Here is a 21,732-nt window from a genome sequence, read left to right as displayed (position 1 = left end):
CGATCTACGTGGCATTTCGGCAATGGAGACATCTTTTAATAGGGGTGCGGCACAAGATCCAGGTCCGAACTGACCACAAGAACTTGGAATACTGGCAGACCGCGCAAGTGCTCAACCAGAGACAGATCAGATGGTCCCAGGAGTTCGCCAAGTTTTTCTTTGAGGTACAATACGTGCCGGGAGGGGAAAATGTGAGGGCGGATGCACTCTCCAGGAAACCGGAATACATGGAAGGGGAGGGGCCACCGGAGACCAGGCACGTGTTCCCCGAGGACCAGTGGGTGTGTGGGGGAGCGTTGGTAGGGAAACGAGAGCTAGCATGGCTCACCAGAGATGATGAGTTTGCTCAGACTAAAATCAGGGAGCTCAGAGACGGAAAGGAAGACAATGGGGGGGTTGAGGAAAAGGAAGGGCTACTGTACTACAAGGGGGCGCTGTATGTACCAGGAGAGACTTTGAGGGGGAAGATACTTAGACAACTCCATGACAACCCAACAACTGGGCACTTTGGACAGCACATGACCATGCTACTTGTCACCAGGCAGTTCTGGTGGCCAAAGGTGAGGGAAAACGTACAAGAATATGTACGAGGGTGCGACCAATGCCAGAGGGCAAAGGGGGAAAGGACTGCCCCTGCAGGGTTACTGGAACCCTTACCTACACCAGAAAGGCCCTGGGAGGTGGTGTCCATTGATTTTATGACAGATCTGCCCAAGTCAAGGGGAAACACAGCGGTCATGGTAGTGGTCGTTCTACTGACTAAAATGTGCCATTTCGTAGCTTGCTCGCATGCAGTGTCGGCAGAGGAGACAGCCAGGCTGTTTGTGGACCACATTTTTAGACTGCATGGGCCTCCATTGAGGGTAAACTCGGATCGCGGAAAACAATTTACCTCCCGGTTCTGGCGGAGACTCATGAGCTTGCTGCAGGTCGAGGTGAGCTTCTTGACGGCGAGGCACCCAGAAACCAACGGACAGGCCGAAAGAGCGAACGGTATACTCCAGCAGTACCTACGCTGCTATGTCGGCGAGAGGCAGAACGATTGGGTAGAGAAATTAGCTTTGGCTGAATTTGCGTACAATAACACTGAACACGTGTCCACGGGAATGAGCCCTTTCATGGCCAATTACGGGTGTCACCCCAGGGCCTTCCCGGGGTGGGGGCAGGAAGGATATAGTGCACCTGTGGCTGAGCAATTTGCTGAGGAAATGGAGGCCTTGCACCAACAACTCAAGATGAACTTGGAGCGGGTCAAAGAAGTTTACAAGAGGCAGGCAGACAGGCACCGTCGGGAGGGGGAGGCCATACGGGTGGGAGACCGGGTGTGGTTGTCATCCCAAGGGTTGCCCCTAAAGGGAGAGTGCGAGAAGTTGCAGCCTAGGCGGCTGGGGCCTTTTGAGGTAATACAGCAGGTTAACCTAGTGGCGTTTAAACTCAGGTTGCCCGACAGCATGAAGATACATCCGGTGTTCCATAGGTCCCTACTTTCACCTTACAGGGAGGGCCAGGAATTCCCGGGACGGAAGGGAGGGGTTACCACCCACCCGCGGGTAGAGGAGAGGGAACACTGTAACGAAGCCACGGAAATACTCGATTCAAGGTGGCGAGGTCGCCAGGTAGAGTACTTGGTAGCTTGGGAGGGGGAACCTAGCTCTGAAAACACTTGGGTCCCTGCTGAATCAATCACTGACGGGTATCTGGTGGAAGAGTTTCATGGTTTGTTTCTGGGTAAGCCCAAACCATTAGCTAGATTCTGGGAGGAAGAATTTGGACCCACAGACGACGAAGGGGACTTTGTGGGTTTTCCTGCCTCTGAAGAGGAGGGAGGGGAGGTGTCCGAGGGAGAAAAATCAGACTGGGAGGTTCAACCAGCTGGAAGAGATCCGAGGTGGTGGGAGGCTGGTTTTGAATCTTCAGAATATGATGACAGTTCTTTCAGGGGATTCCCCGCATCGTCAGTCGAGAGAGAAGAGGATGTATTGGAAGATCGCGCCAGGGGTGAGGGGAGTCCTGAGGAGGGGGTGGATGTCAGGGAACTGCCATCAGTGCTGGAGGGAGAGAGCAAAAGCCAGAGGGATTCCAGAGAGCGTCCAGGGATCGGGAGAAGCAGCCCATCTTCTGGGGAAGAGAATCAGCGTAGCACCAGTGGAGAAGGGGGGCAGATGGGGGAAGCGGTGAGGCGGTCCCATGACTCCTTGCCTGGGACCAGCGGGGAGAGTAGGGGTCCTCCATTGCCCACGCCCTCCTTGCGCAGAAGGCTTTCGCGCAGACAGGGTAGGAGGAGACTAGGCGTCAAAGAGCTTCTTTGCTGGAAGAAGTTTAAGAAATGCCCACTCACGGATTCTGCCAGCGACTAAGTCAGCCACGGGCGAGTGGCGTCCGGACAGATAAAGTTTACTTTGGCAGCCCAGCCAGGTGTTTGCACCCAGCCAGGGAGATAGTTGCCTGCTTGCGCACGAGCAACCCCTTAGCAACCACAACAGAGCCTCTCCTTTCCATTGGTGTTCCCCCCTCGCTCACTTTCTTCTGTAAATGAGTCATTTTAATTAAGCACTCTCCAAAACCCTTCCTAATCCTTCCCAAATGACCAACAATAAGAAAACAATTACACCAGCACGTAGAGAGAGGAAGGATCCAACACCTCTCAAAACAGTGGATATATTCTTCTTGACACTTCCGTAGCCACTGACTTCCGATTCCAACAATATCCCAGACTTTAAAATTATATATTTAAAGTTTTAGAATTATATATTCCACTTATAACTTATAATATTCCACTTATAACCCACAAAACCAGAATAGAAAAAAAATAACCAAAGAGCAGATCTTCTTGCCTCTTGGATGGCTAAAGATTCCCAATTTTCGACAAAGAAAAAAAAATTATCTTCTTGCCACCAATTAGGCTACTCCACCGTTCCGACAGATGTATAAAATAAATTTATTCCATGATCAAATTGTATTTTTAACTCCAAATATTAAGTTTTTAAAACCAACTACTGAGCCACAGGTAAAGGAGATATATATGTATATAAAAAAAATATTAGCCGAATTATATCATGAATAAAAGTAGTTATGTCCAAAGATCCGAGCCAGATACTCCCCTAAAAAGCAGCCAAATATTTCCCAACCGCAAAGAAGCAGTGCTGTAAAGCTGTAAAACACTTCCTTCGCCTCCACAAAGAGCTTTGAACTGGAGGTGGTTGGGGTAGTCTTGCAGTTCTATAACTTAAATTCTCAGCAGCTTTCAAATAGTACCTATTCTGGTAAGATCATAAAACAATATAAAACAGCCGAAATATATTTTGACAGATTGTCCAATCTTCCCTCGATTGCTGCTAAAAAGGTTTTTTTCTTTCTTTAAAGCAAAAAATGGAGACGCAAAAGTTCTATTTTCGTTACGCAGTTGTTTTAAAAAGCGAAACTAAAAGGGGAGCCTTTCCAATCCTTCCTTAAACTCCATCCGTTCCTTCAAAGACCCTTCAAAATTTGCAATATAGTAACCCTCTGCTTCCTCTTTTGTCCTTAGTTTTATTGTTTCAATTTAACTCCCTAGCAAGTTGTTTAGCATGAGAAAGATTCAAAAGCCGCTTGCGGTACTCACAATCCACTCTCCGCAGTTCCGCCCATATTCTTGTGTCTAAGTTCAATTTCAGATGAAGCTGACCTCCGCTTTTACTTCATCTTATCCAAATCTTTTCTTCATTTTAAAGCCAATTTGTATCCATTTTAAGATCGAATTTCTTGCTGTTTGAGAATCGGTCGCTCACCCTGCAAGCCTGGGGCTGCGCTTTCGGAGGAGAGATAATGGCTTCCCATTGCCAGCTTCCTCACTCCGCCGTACTCCTCACTCCTTTTACAGAGCTACCTGACGGCCGGGTGATCTGCAATTTGGCTTCGCTGGGAACCTGACCCTCTGATTTCCCTCCAGAGGGGTTTTGGGGGGCTACGGCGCCCTGTAGCACCCCCTTTTTCCTCTTGAAAGCTCAGAATTTCCCTCCTGGAAAATTCCCGCTTGTGCTGGGCTCGCAACTCGACCGGAATTTTTTACTCTCAGCTGGATACCATCCTACCAAAGATGCATAAGGAGGGTAAAATTATCCTCCTGGGTGATTTTAATGCAAGAATTAGGCAAGATTTCGATCTGTGGCCTGGGACTATTGGGAAAGAAGAAATTGGCAACAGCAACCAGAACGGAACCTTACTTTTGACTATATGTGCAGCGCACAACCTTCTTATAACCAACACACACTTTCAACAAAAAAAAATTTTTAAAACATCTTGAAGGCACCCTCTGAAGATCACTGTGATGTGCTCCTTACCAGAGCTATGACGAGTGCCAACAACTGCTGGACAGATGTCAGAGGCACTTAAAACACACAAGTCCAGCTAATTAAAAAGGAATGTTTATTGACAAGAATAAACAGAAAGTCCAGCAGCTCGCTCCCGAGCAGCCTCCATCACAGCCTACGATGACTCACCTGGGGCCTGTTCTGCAGCCAGGCTTTTTCGTTTCCTTGCAGCTGAGCCTTCTCTCCCTCCTCCTCGTTGCCTGCTGCCCCCATCATGCCTTGCCAGGCTATTTTTCTGGGGACAGACCTTCGCGAAATGTCCAGGGCGCTGACAGATGAAACACTTTTTGGCTGTTTTCCAGTCCCTCCCCTCTTTTTTCCTGAGCTCACTGGCGTTTGAAACCTCACACGCGCGGGCTCCATCAATTTCCATTGGCTCTGCTGCCGCAGACTGTGGGAAGTCCCTGCAGGAATCTCAGGAATGCGGTTGCCTTGGAAACGCTCCCTTCTGGCCTCCCGCCTTTCCTGTGCCCGCGCTTCCTGCCGTATTCCAATCACTAATGCTGTTTTAGTTAGCTCATCCGTGGACTGTGGGCGGGGGGGCTCTGGATAATTCATCCTTTACTTCAGGATTCAAACCTGCCTCAAATAGAGCTTGCAGGGGTTAAGAGTCTAGGTCCCAGCCTAGCTTGTGCACTAACATCGCAAAACGTGATCAGTAGCTCTTGACGGTCAGAGGCCCCTGTTTGCAACTCAGCAGCTCTCTTTGCGTCACACTTCCTTCCGCCTCGCTGGAGAACATAGCGTCCATCGCCTGATAAAATTTCTTCAGGTCTTTCAAAGCATCGTTCGCTGCTGCTATGAGCAGCCTAATCCATTCTCTAGCCCCGCCCTCAAGGTGTTCGATTATGAAATCAACTTTCTCTTTGTCGCTAGCAAATTCCCCTTCTTGTAATTCCAAAGCGTATTGTACCTCTGTCCCGAACGCGTTGTAATCTTGGGGCTTCCCTCCAAACTTATTCACTAGCCCTGGGACCTTCCGTCCGATCGGGGTGGCTCTGACCTGACCATCCTGTGCCCGCCTCTCCTCCAGCCAGGCTGACAGCGTAGCAACGTGCGCCTCGAGTGTAAAAAACCTTACAGCAGCCAGAAAGGAAGGGGGGGGGGCAAGCCAGTGTTTGTTTTTATGGTTCTTAAATGGTCTTTTCTCTTCTTGACCTCCTCTGCAAAATGAATGAACCATGTGCAGGTGTTATGATGTTATCTGATATCAAGGGAGAGAGGGGATCTAACAATTTATGCTCTGCAAAGGGTTTTATAAAGCTTTTTTACACCCTCCCCTCTCAAACGAATGGATTAAAAAAATATATTAGTGGACCGGGAGTGGAGAAGAGAGCGATTTGCTGAGATGAAGGACTGCTAATTACATTCAGCAGAAGTTTATACATGTGACTTTGAACTTTGACTGCGAGCTGTGGAAAATGATCCCTGAGTTTTAATGGCGAAATGGATGTCTTGTTGGGACGTTATTTTTAGCTCAGCATGTCCTTGAACAATGGAAGGAATTTTTCAAAGGAGTGGACTGTAAATGGATAGACAACCAGGGCAGTTAATCTCCCACACCAGGTCTGAGGACAGAATGCCAGAAGGGCTGCATGCACAAAATGGATTTTTACATGTTTGGGAAATTACAATGGTGCTGACTGTATGGAAATAATCAAATCCAGCCATGACAACTGATTAAAACTAGCAGGATGAGAAGGTGGTGAAAAGAATAAGGAATTTAGCAACATCATGGAGAATTGGACATATATTTGCAACAGGTGCAGGAAACCTTTTCTTTTTTTAAAAAAAGTATAAAATTTAAATAATTTGGATTGATTTGTTAAAATTTGGGAAACTAATAGAAATTAAATAAATAATAAAAAGAGATCCAGCATTTAGCTGACACTCATGATGCACAGTGTTTCTTAAAAGCCACAAAGACCATCTATGGACCAATAAATCATGGCAGATGCCCCCTATGCTCAACAGATGGTACCACACTTCTAAAAGATAAATGGCACTGGTGACAGCTGAGGGGGCTGGGGAGCAAACCTAGAACAGCATTGATTCAGGAAAGGAAAGCAAATACACCCCAAGTACCAATACAATGGGACATGGGTGGCGCTGTGGGACATGGGTGGTGTTGTGGGTTAAACCACAGAGCCTAGGGCTTGTCGACCAGAAGGTTGGCGGTTTGAATCCCCGCGACGGGGTGAGCTCCTGTTGCTCAGTCCCTGCTCCTGCCAACCTAGCAGTTCAAAAGCACTTCAAAGTGCAAGTAGATAAATAGGTGCCGCTCTGGCGGGAAGGTAAACAGCGTTTCCGTGCACTGCTCTGGTTCGCCAGAAGCGGCTTAGTCACGCTGGCCACATGACCCAGAAGCTGTACGCCGGCTCCCTTGGCCAATAAAGCGAGATGAGTGCTGCAACCCCAGAGTCGTCCGTGACTGGACCTAACGGTCAGGGGTCCCTTTACCTTTACCAATACAATAGCAATTATCAGGATTACAGCTACCACTCTGGTTTACATAATAAATGCATGACTGGTTAATATAGGGTGCAGAGGCCTCCCTCCCGCACCAAGGGGAGGTCTAATGCCATTTGTTGCTGTAGGATCATTTTCCCCAGTGAGTTAATTTCTGTCTGCAATCCAATTATAGGTGCTTTTGGCTGGGAAATGTGGAAGTAATTTGGGGACAAGATAATGGGACTCTTGTGGAGTTGAGCTCAGTTAGGCTTAGCAGGAGTGCTATGTAAAGAAGTCCTTAAGCAGTGTGTGTCACTGCGTGTTGTCCCACCCAGCAATTGGTGTCACTGATCTCCCTTAATACGTTATGGGTGTATATAACAGGGACATGTTTTCTTTTTTTAAAAAAATAATAATTTTAAAACATAATAATTATCATACATTCCACAAAATTTTACCTCTTATACAATCTTTTTGGACTTCCATCAGCACCTCTGGTGATCTCCCATTTTTATAATTTCTTCTGCATTTCTTAAATTCATAATGCCTTTAATTATCATAACTAACGTCATCCTTTTTGTTCAATAATGCAATAATTCAAATTATCCCCCTTACAAAACTTCCTGCAAACCTACAAATGTAATCTGGTCATCACAATTACTTTTCAAATAGTCCGTAAATTTACCCCAATCTTCTGTGAATCTCTGGTCCCGCTGGTTTCGAATTCTTCCCGTTAGTTTGTCTAATTCTGCATAGTCCATCAATTTCATCCTCCAATCTTCTTTCGTTGGTAATTCTTCTTGCTTCCATTTTTGTGCCAATAATATTCTTGCTGCCGTCATTACATACAAAAACAGCTTACAATAATTTCTATTTCTATCATCCCCTACAATGCCTAGTAAAAATGCTTCTGGTTTTTTAATGAACGTATATTTCAACATTTTTTTTCATCTCATTATATATCATTTCCCAGAAGTTTTTCACCTTTTTACATTCCCACCACATGTGATAAAAAGTTCCTTCTTTTTCTTTACATTTCCAACATTTATTGCTTACCTTATACATTTTAGCCAGTTTGACAGGTGTAATATACCATCTATAAAACATTTTCATCACATTTTCTTTTAAGGCATTGCATGCAGTGAATTTTAAACCTTCCTTCCATAATTTCCCCCACACATTCAGCTGTATATTATACCCAAAGTCTTTAGCCCAATGAATCATAACCGACTTTACCTCCTCATCCTTCAAATGCCATTCAAGCAGCAATTTATACATTTTAGACAAAATTTTATACTTATTACTTAATGTCTCAACTTCAAACTTTGACTTTCATCAAATCCTTTTTCTTTGAAATCCTGTTTAAACATTTCATTGACCTGATGATAGTGTAGCCAATCTCTTACATATTCTTTAACTTCTTCATATGGTTTCATCTTCCATTTACTTCCTTCTTTTTGTATTAATCTCCCATAAGGTATCCAGTTTCCCTGCATATTGATCTTTTTCACACTCATTGCTTCTAATGGAGATAACCAGTGTGGTGTTTTTCGTTCCAATAGGTTTTTATACCTATCCCATATTTCTATTAGAGATCTTCGAAATATGTGGTTTCCAAATCCTTTATGGACTTTTGCTTTATTATGCCATAAATATGCGTGCCAACCAAATCTATTATCATAACCTTCTAAGTCTAACAAGTCTGTATCTTCTAATACCATTCATTCCTTTAACCAACAGAGACAAGATGCTTCATAATACAATTTCAAATCTGGCAGGGCAAAGCCTCCTCTTTCTTTAGCATCTGTTAATAACTTATACTGTATTCTCGGCTTCTTCCCCTGCCAGATATATCTTGAAATTGTTTTTTGCCATTCTTTAAAAATTGTTGCCCCTTTGATTATTGGAATTGACTGAAACAAAAATAACATCTTTGGTAGCACATTCATTTTGATAGCAGAAATCCTGCCCCAAAATGACAATTTCATCCTTCCCCATATTTCCAGATCTCTTTTAATTCCATTCCAAACCGGTATATAATTATTTTGGAAAAGATCAATGTTTTTAGTAGTTAACCAAATTCCTAAATATTTAACTTTTTTTAACCGCTTCTATACCAATTTGTTGCTGCAACACTTCCACCAGGTCCTGTTTCATAATTTTAACAATCATATTAGTTTTCTTTTTGTTTAATTTAAAACCTGCCACTTGCCCAAACTGTTCTATCTCTTCTAATACTTCTTTAGCACTTGTAGCTGGATTTTCTATTGTTAGTACCAAGTCATTGGCAAAGGCTTTCACTTTATACTCATTCTGACCAACTGAAATTCCCTTTATTGTCTCATTTTTCCTTATTGTCCTTAGAAAAACTTCCAGTACCAATATGAATAACAGTGGCGATAACTGACACCCTTGTTTTGTACCTTTCGTAATCTCAATACTCTCTGTTACTATATTGTTCACAATCCATTTTGCTCTTTGTTCTGAATATATAGCTTTAATTCCTTTTAAGAAGGATTGTCCAGTATTCATTAATTCTAAAATTTTCAACATAAATTCCCACGATATATTATCAAAGGCCTTTTCCGCATCAACAAAAATTAACATTGCTTGCTTTTCATTTCTGGCAGTCAGATATTCAATTACATTAATTATATTTTGTAGGGATATCATGGAGTGGACAGTGAGGTCCGGAGGGAGCACACTCTCCACCGGCAGGCAGCCACAGTCTGCCTGCACGCGTGACCCTGGGGTGCAGTAAACCCCCCCCCTCAGACAAGCCACGGCTGTCGGAACATCGTCCCCTACGTCTGACCTTTTGCGGTCTCAGCAGTCAGTGGTGTCCTGTCTGTAACCTTTTGTCCCTGAGACCTTTTGTCTCCTTCGTCATACACTGCGCAAGGGGAAAATGACGCTGTGGAAACAGGTGCCAAAATAGCTTTGTACCACCCCACGATCTCAGGACGGAAGATGTGTAAAGGTCACAGCCCAAAATGTATCTGCCTGGCTTACATATTTGTCTCAATAAAAGGAGGCTCCACAGGACTGGCAGCAGCTCGCTTCAGCCCACCTGTGTGCAGCTCAGATGATGATCAACTCCTGTCTTGGGCCTTCACTTCAATATTTCTTATGTTATCTTTCATATGTCTGCCAGGTAGAAAACCTGCCTGGTCTTTATGAATTATCTCATTCAATATTTTTTTCAGTCTATTTGCCAGTATACTTGCAAATAACTTATAATCATTATTTAACAGCGAAGTCGGTCTATAATTCTTTACTTGCATTAAGTCTGAATCTTGTTTTGGTATTAATGTAATATATGCGTCTTTCCATGTTTCTGGTAATTCTCCTTTTCTTAATATATTATTCATAACTTCTTTCAAAGGTATAAGTAGGGTTTGTTTCATTTCTTTATAGTATTTTGCTGTAAATCCATCCGGTCCCGGTGTTTTCCCGCTTTTCAATTCTTTTATGGCAGCTTTAATTTCCTCTGTTTCAATTGGGTCATTCAGTCGGTCTTTCTTTTCTGTCGGAATTTGTTGCACCCCTTTCTGTCTCAAGAAGTCCTCTATCTTCTTTCCATCATTTCCCCAAGCTGTTTTATATAGTTGCCTATAAAATTTCACAAGTTCTTCCCTAATTTCTTTTGGATTATCTATTTCTTTTCCTTCCACTGTGATCTTACAGGGACATGTTTTCATCCTTTCTTAAGCTCACCAACCTCACCAGTGGCTGCTACTGGCCATAGGCAGGATGGCCGTCCTTTCGCTTTGGAGTTCAATTCCTTTAACAGGTAGTGTCAGGAATTGGCAGGTGTAGAGTATTGTATTCCTGGAGATGCTGCGTAGGCTGTATTTCTGTACATTCCCTTCTAAGCTACCCTGGCACCGCTAGCTTGGAATGTTAAGTGATGTCATGACCTTCCTATCTATCTACATCCTCTCCTTATCACCGTGGACTGGAAGAATGTTAAGTGCACTCTGTACGATCTCTGAGTACCACCCTATCAATCATAGATTAGTTACTACGGATGTTTCCATGCCTAACCAAAACTCTGTGTTCCCTCTATCTAATGATGATTAGTGTCTTACACGCAACCCCTTGTATGTATATGCAACACTATAACGCTTGTAACGCACACCCTCTGAGTACCACCCTATCAATCATAGATTAGTTACTACGGATGTTTCCATGCCTAACCAAAACTCTGTGTTCCCTCTATCTAATGATGATTAGTGTCTTACACGCAACCCCTTGTATGTATATGCAACACTATAACGCTTGTAACGCACACCACGTGTAACCAATCAGCACCAAGCACATATGAGGCAATTGGTGTAATATTCAATAAAAGGGACTCTCTGAGACTTGGTCGAGGAGATGCCTCCCACATGACACCAGCTACTCGTCCTTCGCTTATTTCAACCCAACAGGCAGGCTGCCATATTAGGTAATCAGCAAGCAGTGGTTGTATTTTCAAGAAGATTTATTATACACAGTAATTAACCTCAGATCTGTTTTGTTTAGCCCATTGCCTTCTACTAGCTGAGAAAAAGACAAGTCTCTTTCTTCCTTTTCTGACTGACTGCCCCCCACATCCTGCTTGTCTTGACTGTGGGAAGTCATGTCCATTACAGGTCATTGCCAGCTTCCAAGGGTCTGGGTCAATACTCCTTTGACTACCCCCTCCTCTGTCTTTTCACACAAGTTACAGAAGTGCCGGGGCAACGGCCCATCCTAGTTACACTCCTTGCACACGTGGTTTGTATTGTTTTGTTATTCCTTCTGTCTCTTCCCATCTGTGCTCATTTCTTAGCCTGCGCTGTTGCTATAATTGAAGCCTATTCAGCTGCACACATTCTCAGGAGCTACACAAGTGCAAAAGGTTTTTGCTATGATCAGCCCTAGAGACTTTTAAGTAATTAACTTTGGCACATTTGCAATTGCTCATCCGGTGCACCATCTGCTGAATTTCAGGTGCTGTTGGTGGTCCAGAAGTGTCAGGGAACTGCCATCGGAGCCAGAAGGAGAGGGAGGGCTCCAGAGGAATTTCGGAGAGCATCCCGGGAGGGAGAGAAGCAGCACATCTTCTGGGGAAGGAAATCAGCATAGCACCAGTGGAGGAGGGGGGCAGATGGAGGAATCGGCGAGGTGGCTCCAAGACTCCTCGCCGGGGACCAGCGGGGAGAGCGCGGGTCCTCCGATGCCCACACCCTCCCTGCGCAGAAGGCTTCCGCGCAGAGAAAGTAGGCGGCGACTAGGTGTCAAAGAACTTTTATGCTGGAAGAAGTTCAAGAAACGCCCACTGACAGATTCTGCCAGCGATTGAGACAGCTACGGGTGAGTGGCTGTCCGGACAAGAAAGGTTCACTCAGGCAACCCGGCCAGGTGTTGGGACCGATTTACGCATGAGCAACCCCTAGAACCATTACAGCAATCCGTCAGTCCCTGACATTGCTTGTGCACAGCCCTGGAGAGGCAGCACGATGAGCCAAACAGAGCCGGCCGGAGGGACGGAGCAAGAAGCCTTGGTGCGAGGTCTGGTTGAGAGAAACCAAGACCTGGAGGCGCATGTAGCTACCCTGACGGCGCGGCTGGAGGAGAGACGGGCTCAGGATACACAGGTCAGAGCCACCCCAATAGGGAGGAAGGTTCAGGGGCTGGTACACAAGTTTGGTGGAAAGCCCCAAGACTACAATGCATTCCGAACGGAAATCCAGTACGCTTTAGAACTGCAGAAAGATGACTTTGCTGATGACGGGGAGAGGGTGGCTTTCATTGTGGGACATCTGCAGGATGGGGCGCGTGAGTGGATCAGGCCCCTAATGGCGGCGTGGAATGATGCATTGAAAGATCTCAAGAAAGTCTACCACATGATGGACGCGATGTACTCCAGCGAGGTTGAGCAAAGCGTGACACGCCGGGAGCTGATGGGGTGCAAGCAGGGGAGCCAGTCCGTCAGAAACTACTGGTCACGTTTTGCGATGTTAGTCCACAAGCTTGGGTCGGATCTGGGCTCTGAACCCATGCAAATGTTGTTTGAGGGGGGTTTGTCCCCCGAAGTGAAAGACGAACTGTCCCGAGCACCCCACCTGCGGTCGATGGATGAACTCACAAAGGCTGTGCTTGCGATTGGTGTACGCCAGGAAGCGTGGGCTCAGGAGAAGCGGGAGATAAGAACGGGACGTTTCCATGACAACTGCATTCCTGAAATGCCGAGGGAGCCTTCCCAGGCGGCGGAGCCGATGGAAATTGATGCAGCGCGCGCGCACGAAGTTTCAAACGCTGGTGAAGGTCGGAAGAGGGAGGGAAAGGACTGGAAAACTACCAAGAAGTGTTTCCTCTGTCAGCGACCGGGACATTTTGCTAAGGTCTGCACTCAACGGAAGGTCTGGCAAGGCATGATGGGGGCTGCAGGCTACGACGAGAAGGGGGAAGAGGGGCAGGCGCAGGGAAAAGCCAACGCCTGGCTGCCAACCAGTGGGGCCAGCAGCCAGGCCAGCAACCAATAGAAGTGCCCCAGCCTGATCCTCCCAAGGCAGCAATAGCCGTTGAGGTGGTGCTAGAACTCCCAAACGGGTACCCCATCAAGGTGGAGGGACTGCTAGATTCTGGGAGCTCGTGTAATTTCTTCAGCAGAGACTTCGCCCTGGAGCACCAACTCCACCTGTTGCCACTAGATTTTCCCTTGCAGGTGAACACCATAGATGGCAGGGAACTCCTGGGAGGAGAAGTGACACACCACACACCGCCAATGTGAATGAGGGTCGGCAGGCACACGGAAACCATTGCATTTCACGTGGCCACGCTGGCAGGACCCCCAATAATACTAGGAATGAGCTGGCTGGCAATGCATGACCCGGTGGTGTCATGGCATCAGCGGTCGGTCACCTTTGGGTCAGCTTACTACTCAAAACACTGTCTGGGGGGGAGGAGCCAGGATTGACTGTAGCCAGGGGGGCAGGGTTGGCCCAGGAGCAGAAAGGGCAGGTGCCACCACAATATGCTGATTTGAAGGAGGTCTTCAGTGAAAGGGAGGCAGACAAACTCCCCCCCTCCCACAGGCCCTTTGACTGCCAAATCAACCTGCTTCCAGGGGCTCAGTTACCAGTGGGTAAGCTGTATGCCATGTCAGATTGGGAGATGCAGGAGCTGAGGCAGTTCATTGACAAGAATCTGAAGAGAGGTTTCATAAGGGAATCTAAGGCGGTGGGGGCAGTCCAGTGTTCTTTGTGGACAAAAAAGACACTAATCAGCCCAGACTGGTCGTGGATTACAGGGCCCTGAACCTGGTATCAGAACCCGTGACCTTCCCTGTCAGCTAGCCAGCTCCACGCGTTGCTGCGCTTAGGAGATAAACACTCCCGGCAGCCTTTCTTTATTTCTTTCTGACAAGATTACATGCAGAATAAACAAAGCGACCCGTCTCTCATGACGCGTTGCTCTAACTACTTTCTCTTTGCCCTCTCCCTCGAGACCAACAGAGCCAACGGCTCACCCCTTCCGTTTTCCCCTGTGACGTGGATCCCCCTTTCTCTGAAGCACCCCTTCCTCCCCAGACTCACTATCCTCTTCTCGGTCTTCTGAGGAGGACTCAGTACTGATCAGTGGAGACCGTTCCCTGTATCCCCTAATTCTTTCCTCCCTCGCCGCCTGCAGTTCCCTGACATCCAGCCCCTCCTCAAGGGCCCCCCTCACCTCCCTTTCCTGAGAAGAAGTCTCCCCTGATGCATTCTCCTCATGCTTCTCGGGGGTAAATCCTAGGAAAATCTCCTCCTCCTCCTCTTCGGTATCATCAAATACGTTACCCCAACCTCTAACACCTGATGGACCCGGACGCTCTTCACTCACTCCTTCCCCCCCCCCCTGTGTTTCCTCTTGGTCCGAGGCTGAGAACCCTCCAAAATCCTCTTCATCGTCCGTCGGCCCAAACGCCCTCTCAGCAAACCTCCCTGCGGGTTGTGGCTTATGTGGAAATAGCTCATGGAAGTCCTCCACTAAACCCTCCTCCGTGACCCAATCTGATGGCACCCATGTGTTATCTGAACTGGGAGCCCCCTCCCAAGCTACAAGATACTCCAGCTGATTACCCTTCCAACGCGAGTCCAATATTTCCTCAATCTGGTGTCCCCGCTCCCTTTCCTCGACTGCTGGCGGTGGCACCTCCCCTTCCCTTCTGCCCGGCCGGTAAGCCGACAATAGCGACCGGTGGAACACGGGATGAATTTTCATGCTCTCTGGCAGCCTCAACCTAAAGGCCACCGGGTTGACTTGCTGTATGATTTCAAAGGGACCCACCCTCCTGGGTTTGAGTTTCTTACAACCCCCTTTCCAAGGCAAGCCTTGCGTGGATAACCACACCTTATCCCCCACCCGGAGGGTCTCCCTTTCCCTCCGATGCTTGCCTGCTTGCCTCTTGTATACCTCCTTGGCCCTTTCCAAGTTCAGCTTCAGTTGCTGTTGAATTGCTTCCATTTCCTCCGCGAACTGTTCAGCGGCTAGCACACTCCATGATTCCTCCCCCCTCCTTGGGAAAGCCCTAGGATGGCACCTGTGATTTGCAAAAAACAGAGTCATCCCTGTGGACACATTCTCGGAGTTGTTGTATGCAAACTCCGCCAGGGCTAATTTGTCCACCCAATCGTTCTGCCTCTCCCCCACATAACAACGCAGGTACTGCTGTAATACTGCATTGACCCTCTCCGCCTGCCCATTGCTTTCAGGATGTCTGGCGGTGGTGAAACGTACCTCAACTTGCAACAAACTCATGAGTTTGCACCAGAACTTTGAGGTAAATTGTGTCCCCCTATCCGAAATGACCCTCGAAGGGACCCCATGCAACTTAAACACGTGCTCCACAAACAATTTGGCTGTCTCCTCCGCAGTTACCGCATGAGAACACGCCACAAAATGGCACATTTTGGTGAGTAGATCCACCACCACCAACACTGCTGTTTTCCCCCTGGACCGGGGCAGGTCAGTGATGAAGTCTACTGATACCACCTCCCATGGCCTCCCTGGTGTTGGCAGAGGCTCTAATAACCCTGCCGGAGCTGCCCTCTCCCCTTTGGCTCTCTGACAGGTCTCACACCCTCGCACATATTCCTTCACATCTTCCCTCACCTTAGGCCACCAAAATTCCCTGGTGACCAACAACATGGTCTTATGTTGCCCAAAGTGTCCTGCCGTCAAGCTGTCATGCAGTTGTTGGAGGATTCTGGCCCGGAGAGCTTCCCCTGGTACATACAAAGCCCCTCGATAAAACAGTAGCCCCCCTTTTTCCTCGAAACCTCCCTCAGCCCCTCTCCCTTGCCCAAGTTCACCCAACTTTCCTCTGGCAAAAGCATCGTCCCGCATCAAGCGTAGCAGTTCGTCGTCCTTCACCAATGTCGCCCCGCAAGCCCACCTCTGCTCGGGGAACATGAACCGGGCTGTCGGTGCTCCTCCCTCTGCCAGATACTCGGGTTTATGGGATAAAGCATCCGCCCTCACATTCTGCTCACCTGGTACGTACTGAATCTTGAAGTTGAAGTTGGCAAAGAACTGTGCCCAGCGTATTTGCCTCTGGCACATCACTCTCACTGTCCGCCAGTACTCCAAATTCTTGTGATCCGTGCACACCTGTATCTGATGCTTCACTCCAATCAAAAAATGTCGCCATTGCTTGAACACAGACACAATAGCAAGCAATTCCTTATCATAGATACTATAGTTCACTTCCGATTTATTGAGCTTCCGGGGAAAAAAGGCACACGGACGCCACTCCCCCTCCCCAACTTGCTGCATGAGAACCGCTCCAATTGCTCGATCAGACGCATCTGTCTCCACCCGCAGTGGTAGTTCAGGGTTGACATGCAGCAGTTGTTCCTCGGAGGCGAAGACTCTCTTTAGACTCTCAAAGGCCCTCTGTGCCCCATCTGTCCACTCAAACTTCTTCTTGCCACTGAGGCAATCCGTTATGGGGGTCGCCAGCCGTGCAAAGTCCTTGATGAACTTCCGGTAGAAGTTACTGAAGACCAGGAACCGCTGAACATCCTCGTTTTGGGGCTTTTCCACTCTACCACCGCTTTGTCCTTCTCCAGGTCCATTGCCAGTCCCCTGTCCGACAGCCTATAGCCCAGGAACTCGACCTCTCTCGTGTGAAACTGACACTTCTCCAGTTTCACCCATAGGCGATGCTCCTTGAGCCTAGCTAGAACTTCCTGCATGTCCTTAACGTGCTGTTCTTCATCTGGAGAGTAAATAAGTATGTCATCCAAAAATGCAGCACAGTTTTTGTAGAGCAAAGGTCCCAACACGTGGTGCATGAAGGCTTGGAAGCACGGACTACCACACTGTAAACCGAAGGGCATAACAAGATATTCAAATGCCCCTAGTGGTGTGAACATGGTTGTCTTCCACTCGTCCCCCTCTCGCACCCTGATGAGATTGTAGGCTCCTCTCAAATCCAGTTTGGTGAAAATTTCCCCCTTTCACACCCTCGCCAATACGTCATCAATTCTTGGCATTGGGAAGGCCATGGGGAGCGTCTGGGCGTTGATTCGCCTGAAGTCTACGACGAGACGTTTCTCTCATGTGGCCTTTTTGTCCACAAAGAACACGGGGCTTCCGCCAACTGCCCTAGACTCCCTAATGAAACCTCTCCTTAAGTTCTTGTCTATAAAGGCTCTTAGGTCCTCCATCTCCTGATCGGACATAGAGTACAGTTTTCCTGACGGCAACTTGGCCCCCGGGATCAAGTTGATCTGACAATCGTAAGGCCTGTGCGGCGGCAGCGTGTTTGCCTCTCTTTCGCTGAAAACCTCTGCCAAGTCCATATATTCTGGAGGAATGCCGCCTTTCTCTCCTGCACCCGTAGCCGCCACTCTGGCACTACCAACTCGCAGCTCCTTTACCCCCAAACAGTCCTCCAAGCAATGCACCGATCCAAACGTCAGGTTACGCTGATGCCAGGAGACCACCGGATCGTGCATGGCCAACCAACTGATGCCCAAAATGATGGGTGGGCCCGCCAGCGTGGCCACATGGAAAGCAATCATTTCGGAATGCGTTGAAATCCTCATTCTCATGGGTCTGATGGGTCCTCAGTCTGATGGGTCACTTCCCCTCCCAAACGTTCCCTCCCATCAATGGTGGTCACTTGTAGCGGAAAATCCAAAGGTAATAAGTGCAATTGGTGCTGCGCAGCGAAGTCCCTGCTGAAGAAATTGGCACTCGCTCCTGAGTCCAACAGGGCATGGACCTCCATAGTCTGTCCATTGGGGAGTTCCAGCAACACCCTCACAATTATGCCTGGTTGGAGATGTCCTGGTCGGGGCTCTGGTTCAGTTCCCTTCCTGCCTGGCTGCCGCCTCGCCCCATTCCCAGCCAGGCACTGGCGTTTCCCTGCTTTTGGACAACCCCTCTTCCATCTGGGAGGAAGCCCCCACCATTCCCTGCCAATTGCGACGTTCAGGACACACTCTGGCAAAGTGCCCTGGTTTCTGGCAGATAAAGCATTTCTTGGCAGCCTGCCCATTTTCTGCCGCCTTGTGAGTTGGCCGTTGAGCCTTTAAATCTTCCCGCGCGCGGGCAGAGTCAATTTCCATCGGCTCCGAGTGAGAGTGACCTTTCTCTCCCTCACTTGGTATGCCAGGAATGCGATCACCATGGGAACGCTGGCTTTTGCTCTCAGCCTTCTCTAGCTGCCTCAGCTCCTGCCTGCTGCCCACCGCCAGAGCCGCCTTAACGAGGGAATTCAAGTCCTGGTGTCGGGGGCCCCTGGCAAGCTCATCTTTCACCTGAGAACTCAGTCCGGCCTTAAACAGAGCTTGCACAGGTTTAGAGTCTAAGCTCCAATCAAGCTTGTGGACCAGCATTGCAAATTGGGACCAGTACTCCCTCACAGTTGAGTTCCCCTGCCGGAGATCCAATAGCTGCTGCTGAGTCACATCCTCCTCAGATCCAGATGAAAACATAATGTCCATGGCTTCCCAGAATTGTTTGAGATCGCTGAGCGCAGCATTGTGGCTAGCAAGCAGTGGGCGTACCCAATCCCGTGCTGCCCCCGTCAAATGGCCTATAAGGTACCCCACCTTGTCAGCATCCCCAGCAAAAGCAGCTCCTTGTAGTTCCAGGGCATACTGCATGTCAAGTTTGAAGCCAGTGTATAATCTGGGGTCCCCATTGAATTTGCTTACCAGCGTCAAAGACCGGTTCCGTAAGCCCCCTCCAGAAGCTCCTTCTGATCTGGCCCTGGCTTCTTCCAAACGAATTCTTAATTCCTGTGATGTAGCCAGTAAATCATTTCTCTCTTTTTCCAGCTTTGCAAGGCGAGCTTCCATCCTGCCTTTCTCCTTGCTGATACTCTCCTCTTGAGTGCTCATTAGCTGGGTGTGTGAGTTAGAGCAAACTGCCAGCTAGCCAGCTCCATGCGTTGCTGCAGTTAGCAGATAAACACTCCCGGCAGCCAGCCATAAATTCCTTTCTTTATTTCTTTCTGACAAGATTACATGCAGAATAAACAAAGCGACCCGTCTCTCATGACGCGTTGCTCTAACTACTTTCTCTTTTCCCTCTCCCTCGAGACCAACAGAGCCAACGGCTCAGCCCCTTCCGTTTCCCCCTGTGACGTGGATCCCCCTCTCTCTGAAGCACCCCTTCCTCCCCAGACTCACTATCCTCTTCTCGGTCTTCTGAGGAGGACTCAGTACTGATCAGTGGAGACCGTTCCCTGTATCCCCTAATTCTTTCCTCCCTCGCTGCCTGCAGTTCCCTGACATTCCCAATGCCCAGGATTGACGATATTTTGACACGTGTGAGGCCGGGGAAGATTTTTACCAAGCTAGACCTCAGGGGAGCGTACAATTTAATTAGGATAAGGGAGGGGGACGAATGGAAAACTACCATGTTCACCCCCCTGGGAGCCTTCGAGTACTTAGTCATGCCATTTGGATTACAATCGGGCTCTGCATGCTTTCAATCGTTCATGCACCACGTGTTGGGGCCCCTGCTGTACAAGAATTGCGTAGCCTTTTTGGATGATGTCTTAATCTATTCGGACAATGAGAAGCAACACGTCAGAGACGTCAGGGAAGTGCTACAGAGACTGCAGAAACATCAGTTGTGGGTCAAGCTGGAAAAATGCCAATTTCACACCCGGGAGGTCGAATTTCTGGGGTACAGGTTGTAAGACAAAAGCCTAGCTATGGACCCAGGCAAGGTGAAGGCAGTGCTGGAATGGAAAGCCCCCCAAAACAGAAAGGATGTGCAGAGGTTCCTAGGCTTCAGCAACTTCTACAGGAAGTTCATAAAGAACTTCGCTCACTTGACAGCGCCCATAACAGATTGTCTCAGTAGCAAAAAGAAGTTCGCGTGGACAGAAAGTGCCCAGCAATCCTTTGAAAGGCTGAAGAAGGCGTTCGCTTCAGAAGAGCAGCTCTTACACGTTGATTTGGAAAACCCATGAGACTGGAGACGGACGCGTCCGACCGAGCGGTTGGAGCAGTCCTTTTGCAGCCCGGGGTCAAGCAGGACTGGATGCCGTGTGCCTTCTTCTCAAGGAAGCTGAGCGAGTCAGAGCAAAACTACACCGTGTATGACCGCGAACTGCTTGCTATCTATGCGGCGTTTCGGCAATGGAGACACCTCTTGATAGGGGCGCGGCACAAGATCCAGGTTTGTACCGATCACAAGAACTCGGAATACTGGCGGACCGCACGGGTGCTCCACCAGAGACAGATTCGATGGGCCCAGGAGTTCGCCAAGTTTCCCTTTGAGATCAGATACGTGCCGGGAAAGGAAAACGTAAGAGCAGATGCTCTCTCCAGGAAACCGGAATACCTGGAGGGAGAGGGACCAACAGAGGCCCGACACATGTTTCCCGACACATGTGTGGGGGGGAACGTTGGTTGGGAAACGAGAACTGGTAGGGCTCACTAGAGACAACGCATTCGCTCAAGCAAAAATCAGGGAACTCCGGGACGGAAGGGAAGACCATGGAGGGTTTGAGGAAAAGGAAGGGTTACTGTACTATAAGGGGGCACTGTATGTACCGGGGGAGACCTTGAGGGGGAAGGTACTTAAACAGCTCCATGACAACCCAACAGCGGGGCACTTTGGACAGCACAAAACCATGCTGCTCGTCACCAGGCAGTTCTGGTGGCCAAAGGTGAGGGAAGACGTACAGGAATATGTACGGGGGTGCGACCGATGCCAGAGGGCAAAGGGAGAGAGGGCTGCCCCCGCAGGGTTACTGGAACCCTTACCTACACCGGGAAGACCCTGGGAGGTGGTGTCCATTGATTTTATGACAGATTTGCCCAAGTCAAGGGGAAAGACAGCAGTCATGGTAGTGGTTGATCTACTGACAAAAATGTGCCATTTCATAGCTTGCTCACATGCGGTGACAGCAGAGGAGACAGCCAGGTTGTTTGTGGATCACATTTTCAGACTGCATGGGGCTCCCTCGAGGGTAATTTCGGATCGCGGGAAACAATTTACTTCCAGGTTCTGAAGGAAGCTCAAGAGCTTGCTACAGGTCGAGGTGAGCTTCTCGACGGCGAGACATCCAGAAACCAACGGACAAGCAGAGAGAGAGAACAGTATACTCCAGCAATACCTGCGCTGCTACGTCAGCGAAAGACAGAACGATTGGTTAGAGAAACTAGCTTTGGCTGAATTTGCGTACAATAACGCTGAACACGTGTCCACAGGAATGAGCCCGTTCATGGCCAATTATGGGTGTCACCCCAGGGCCTTCCCAGGGAGGGGGGAGGAAGCATGGAGTGTACCTGCGGCCGAGCAGTTTGTAGAAGAAATGGAGGCCTCACAGCTGCCCATGGAGGCGCAGGTCAATTCTGTGTTCAGGGCAGCTGTTTACCAGCTCCATCTGGTACGCAGGCTGAGACCCTACCTGCCCGCGGACTGTCTCGCCAGTGGGGCATGCTCTGGT

The 21,732-nt window shown here is 48.5% G+C and overlaps 1 protein-coding gene across 1 annotated transcript in view; it reads left to right on the top strand.

The window, feature by feature from the left end:
- Positions 1-20,243: 20,243 nt before the first annotated feature.
- The window catches only part of LOC310668761 (uncharacterized protein), a gene marked incomplete at its 5' end in the record, with an annotated part of 699,427 nt that continues 697,938 nt past the window's right edge, over positions 20,244-21,732 (top strand). Inside the window, one exon of the mRNA XM_083422093.1 lies at positions 20,244-20,670. Within this exon, the coding sequence (XP_083278219.1) occupies positions 20,244-20,670 (427 nt within the window). The remainder of the gene's footprint in view (positions 20,671-21,732) is intronic.

The sequence above is a fragment of the Podarcis tiliguerta genome (genome assembly GCF_965153285.1).
Source record: "Podarcis tiliguerta genome assembly, chromosome: W".
NCBI lineage: Eukaryota > Metazoa > Chordata > Lepidosauria > Squamata > Lacertidae > Podarcis > Podarcis tiliguerta.
The sequence above is the reverse complement of the archived record's forward strand: the minus strand, read 5'-3'. Positions and strand labels throughout refer to the sequence as shown.